The following is a 5,113-nucleotide window of genomic DNA, read 5'->3' on the forward strand; positions in this document are numbered from 1 at the left end:
TTAGGACAACATAGCAGGACTCTCGTCGGATCTAAGGTATATCATTGGCTCATGTCTAGGCTATTGCAAGTTACTATTATTACTACATGATGCCCCGCACGTTGTTGCGGAGATATTTTGTAATATTTCAATGATGTTTTTGGTTATACGAAAGATCAATATTTGAAATAATAGTTTTTGAAATATATAAGAATTAAATGTAAATCTCATAATATAATGGAATTTTACATGCATACATGGTTGCATGTTGAAATGGATTTTTAATATGCATAATTGCATGTTGAGGTGGGCCTTTTCCTATGCATGTTTTATGATGAGGTGGCATGCTTGCATGTTGAGAGAAGTATGTTAGTGAGGGCTAGCTATTTAGATATAGAAGATTAGGTATGCACAGCCACAAACTGTTAGATGCTAGTTTGTATTTTTGGGACCCTCACCCCCCAAATCCTGGCTCCGCCCCTGGGTCTCGGGACGCGTGGCTGGTGCGGACGCGACCGATTTGTTGCCTGGCCGGTCGGCCGATTAGAGTCCGTCCGTGATGACGAAAAGCAACCTCCTGACCTCCATAAAACCAGATCGGGAGACAAAAGAAAAAGAAACAGATCGAGCGAGACAACCCCAGAAGAAGAAGAGAGCGAGCATGGTGGACGTCGCGACGGGGGCCATGGCCTCCCTGCTCCCCAAGCTGGAGAAGCTCCTCGAGCACAAGCTGCACAAGGCCGTCAAGGAAGACGCGGAGCAGCTTCTGAGGGAGCTGACGAGCCTGCACGCCGCCCTAGGCAACGGCTCGGACCCTCGTTGGGCCGACGACTGCAGGGAGCTGTCCTACCACGCCGAGGACATCGTCGACGCCTTCCTGGCGGCCAGCGAGCCCGCCGCCTGCCGGGACGGCTGCCTGGGGTTCCTGGCCAGCCTGCTGGGCCCTCGCCATCGCATCGCCAACGCCATCAACGACATCAAGAGCCAGGCCCTGAATCTGGCCGACAGGTACAGTAGCACCGATAAAGATAAGCTCGTTCCAGCCGCCACAACCACCGGACCGTCGCCCCATCTGCGGAAAGAGGCGGAGGAGCCGCTCGTCGGCGTTGAGCGGGGGAGGGATACTCTAATCACGAGCCTTGCAGGCGGACAACAGATGAAGATAGTCTCCATTGTGGGTTCTGGGGGATTGGGGAAGACGGCTCTTGCTAATCTCGTGTTCCGTCAGCTCAGGCCACAATTCGATTCGTGTGCTTTTGTTTCGGTCTCCTCTATGCCTGATATGGAGGGGATTTTTGACCAGATGCTTCGTCGGCTTAACGTGGAAAAAAATCACAATGAAGAAGCAAAGGATGCAATTAGGGATTTCCTTCGGAACAAAAGGTACCTATTTTACTGTCATGTAGTCATGTAGTAGTTCTCTGACAATGAAATCAATTAACAGTGGAGAGTACACTATGTACCTGTTCATTATACTTCCACACTTTTGACTTCATTGCCCATCACAATAACCACATTGCATGATTAATTTACTAACCTTAACGGACACTGCATGACTACCTCGATAATATTGTCACCATCGTGTCGAGCCTTACTCTGTTCTTGCTTCTGTGTGCAAATTTTGGCAGGTACCTGATCATAGTGAATGATTTATGGAGGAAAGAAGATTGGCATATCCTATTCCGCAGCTTGCCCGTTAACAGTTGTGGTAGCAGAGTAATTGTTACAACTCGTGTTAATGACATAGCAAAGACATGTTGTTCTGGCCAAGATGAGTTGATATGTGAAATTAAGCATCTTGATCACCTGAACTCCAAAAAATTGTTTCTACAGAGATGCTTTGGCTCTGAGGCCAGTTGCCCTGATGCACTTGCAAGAGAAGTTGGTGAGATCTTGGAAATATGCGGTGGTATTCCTTCAGCAATTATAAGCATTGCTTCGTTGCTCAATAGCAAAATAGCCGCAAGGAAACCATGGCAAGATGTGGTGTATGCTTTCTGTTCTGCTTGGAACGAGATGGCAAGCTCTTTAGATTCTGCACAGGAGCGTATTTCTGGTTTGGAGGACTTGATAAAGGTTTTTTCACTCAGCTATGAAAACCTTCCCAGCACTCTGAAGACCTGCTTGCTGTGCATAGCTACAAGTACAACTGTCAAGTACCAAAAGTTTAGAAGAGGTGATACAGTTAGGAAATGGATCACTGAAGGATTTATCTCTGAAGTTGGGTGGCGCAGCAGTGAGGAAGTGGCGAACCAATGCTTTGATGACCTCGTTGGCAGCAAAGTGATTCAGCCTGTGGAACGCCCAACCTTTTATGGGAAGGGGATGTATGAGGTCAACTCCATGATGCTATATGTTCTTAGGCTGATATCACGAGAAGAGAACCTGGTCACCTTTCTGTCCGACTTGGACATTTCAGAGACACCTGCAGCGAGACCTGTCTTTTTGTCTATCCGACATTGTGGCTCAGACAGTTCAAACGGCACAGAAAGGTTGGATCTGTCGCATGTTCGTTCTATAACCATTATTCACTGTGACAAGGTGTTTTCGTTTAAGCATTTGGGGTATCTGCGAGTGTTGAATGTGGAGGACTGTGATGGTTTGGACGATACTGATGTACAACACATATGCAGACTGATCCTACTGAAGCACCTGAGTCTGAAAGAGACACCACAAGTCACTAGGATTCCTCCACAAATCGGGAACCTACGACATCTTGAGACTCTAGAGATCGAGCTGACCCAAATCAGTGTTCTCCCGCCACAGATCGGGAAGCTGCAAAATCTGGAGACACTGGATGTAAGGCTGACACGAGTGAAAGAGCTGCCCAAGGAGCTCATCCAGCTTCCCAAACTAGCAAATCTGCATTTTGGCCATACTGGGGTGAGGCTACCTGCCGGAAGTGATCGCTTCAAATCAGTCAAGGTGCTGGGCACCATTGATTCGAGGGAATGCTCGGCAAGCACCCTGCAGGAGATTGGAGGGATGACTGGATTGATTAAGGCTGAAGTCATGTTGTACGGTGAGCCTGCCGACACGCCAAAAAATGACAATCTACTGCATGGGCAAGTGCACTAGTCTGCGGTCCCTAATAGTTCACGGTGATTTCATTACGAGCGACGACCTTCCTTCATATCCCAACTTTCCTCTACTTGAAGAGCTAAAGGTGGCCCCAAGATTTGTTAAAATTCCCGGGTGGATCGGACATCTCAGCCGTCTTAAGAAGCTAGAAATCAGGCTCTTTGAACAAGGACTAAATGATCTCAAGATACTTGGAGGTCTGCCCAGCCTCACTAGCCTTGCAATCCAGCTGTTTGGCGACCCACGGAAACAAGTCACCATAACTTCAGGTTTCGCCAGACTTGAGTTTTTCGCCTTCGACTGCTATGCGCCGTGGGTAAAGTTTGAGCAAGGAGCCATGCCAAGCCTGAGACACATCGAGCTGACACACTATTCTGGCCCAGCAGGTAAAACTCCAGCAGGTATCATATACCTTGAGAGCCTCCAGAAGGTCACCCTCATCTACTCTTCACACTGTTCAAGTTGTGCTGGTGTCATCGAGACAGTTGCTGTCATGAGGAAGGAAGCTGCCAGCCATGCTAATCGGATTGTGCTTTCTGTTAATGGCGACGTTGAGATTTTCCCATCCATCTCAAGTGTTGACGGAAAGATTACTACAACCGAAAACGAAGAGTGTTAGCTTCCCTACTACTCTATGTGCTTCCCTACTGTTCTCATGGGTACACTCAATCCTTATCTAGAAAAAAATCAAAAATGAAAATTTCAAATTTCAATAAGTTCTGAAATAAGTACCACATGTATATAATTTATAGGTGTATTCTATGTATGTGTAAATTTTCATTCGAAGATACTTGAACAAGTGAGCTGTCCAACATTTTGTCTCTATTGTGTTGCTGGCATGTTAAAATCACTCATAATTTTTTTTATACAACTAGTTTCCCACTAAAAGAGGCCTGCACTGTGCAGGGTAAGGCTTGCCCCGTATAATCCTTCCCCAGCCCCCACCACCTGATGTGGGAGCTTCTAGCACTGGGTCCAGTGGCGGAGCTTCAAAGAAAATGTTGGGCGGGCCAAGCTAAAAAAGTGCACAAATTTTTTATAGGCATTAGTGCCTACTCGGTACCTTTTGTTCTCATTGAATTTTTTTTGATGGGTTAACAAACAGGTTGCTGGCAAGATACTAATATCTACTTTATTATGCAATGTTTGAATGATCTTTCTACATTAAAATGCACTTAACAAAAAACCATTACGCGTTAGATACGAACAACCCGCTAATTTACCAAGAAAAAATATATCTTTATCTTCTGTTTCTACATATGAATTTATAATAAAATGCATGAATTATGCTCAGTTCAGTCAATGCATAACAGAAATCTAGTACTCAGGAGATAATTAGGAGGTAACATCCAGCGTTACTCAGCGCCGACAGTAGACCGGTAGTCTCAGTGGATAGCAGCGGTCAGCGGAGGCATCTGTGCGGCACCGCGACAGGATCCCGACGGCCGAGGCTAGGACTGGCCAGTGCCGAGGCCATAGACCGGAGGGGAGGGAAGATGGCGCCACTCCGAGGTCGCATGGTGGCGGGCGAAGCCATGCATGGAGTAGGCAACAGGAAGCAAAAAAGCGAAGGCGTTGTTAGTCCTGGCTGGTTGTAGCCGCTGCTCGTGTTGTGTGTGCTCGTGCCGTAGTGACAGGCTTCGATCGAATCATGGATGGTAACAAGCTGAGTGGGCTAGCATATATAGGTATAAAAAATTGTGAAAACCTGGGCTAAGTTTGGCCCCAACAAAGCTCCGCCTGTGACTGGGTCTGTTTTTTTAGGCCAACTCCACCGCGCGACCCCATCCTGTCCGGGTGTGTCCGTTTAGGGTAAAACGGACATAGCAGACGACCCAGCGCGCGACCCCATCCGCAGAATCTGTCCGCTTCGCGTCCGTTTTACCGCATTTCCAGAGCAAACTTGGGTGACGTTTGGGTCCAAAGCGGACAGAAACCGGACACTTTCCGTCGTCGCTGTCCCGCTGCGTCCGCCCCCATGTGCGTGCTAGCCCACTTGCCATCGACACATCCATCTAGCGTGAGCGGGCTTGGGCGGGCGGCAGGAGCGTGG

General features: G+C 47.7%; 1 protein-coding gene across 1 annotated transcript; it reads left to right on the forward strand.

Annotated features, from left to right (window-relative positions):
* Positions 1-584: 584 nt before the first annotated feature.
* Positions 585-3,883, forward strand: LOC125510657 (disease resistance protein RGA5-like). The gene is made up of 2 exons (XM_048675899.2): positions 585-1,362; positions 1,608-3,883. The coding sequence occupies exons 1-2, from the start codon at positions 641-643 to the stop codon at positions 3,055-3,057; spliced, it is 2,172 nt and encodes a 723-aa protein (XP_048531856.2). The 5' UTR covers positions 585-640; the 3' UTR covers positions 3,058-3,883.
* Positions 3,884-5,113: the final 1,230 nt, after the last annotated feature.

This window comes from Triticum urartu, chromosome 5A, assembly GCF_056163025.1.
Source record: "Triticum urartu cultivar PI428250 chromosome 5A, HENAU_Tu73, whole genome shotgun sequence".
Classification (NCBI taxonomy): domain Eukaryota; kingdom Viridiplantae; phylum Streptophyta; class Magnoliopsida; order Poales; family Poaceae; genus Triticum; species Triticum urartu.

Excerpts from the sequence above, each read along its gene's own strand:
- LOC125510657 (XM_048675899.2), top strand. The coding sequence starts at position 641 with ATGGTGGACGTCGCGACGGGGGCCATGGCCTCCCTGCTCCCCAAGCTG. Across the intron at positions 1,363-1,607 it reads GATTTCCTTCGGAACAAAAG|GTACCTGATCATAGTGAATG; the intron begins GTACCTATTTTA and ends AAATTTTGGCAG.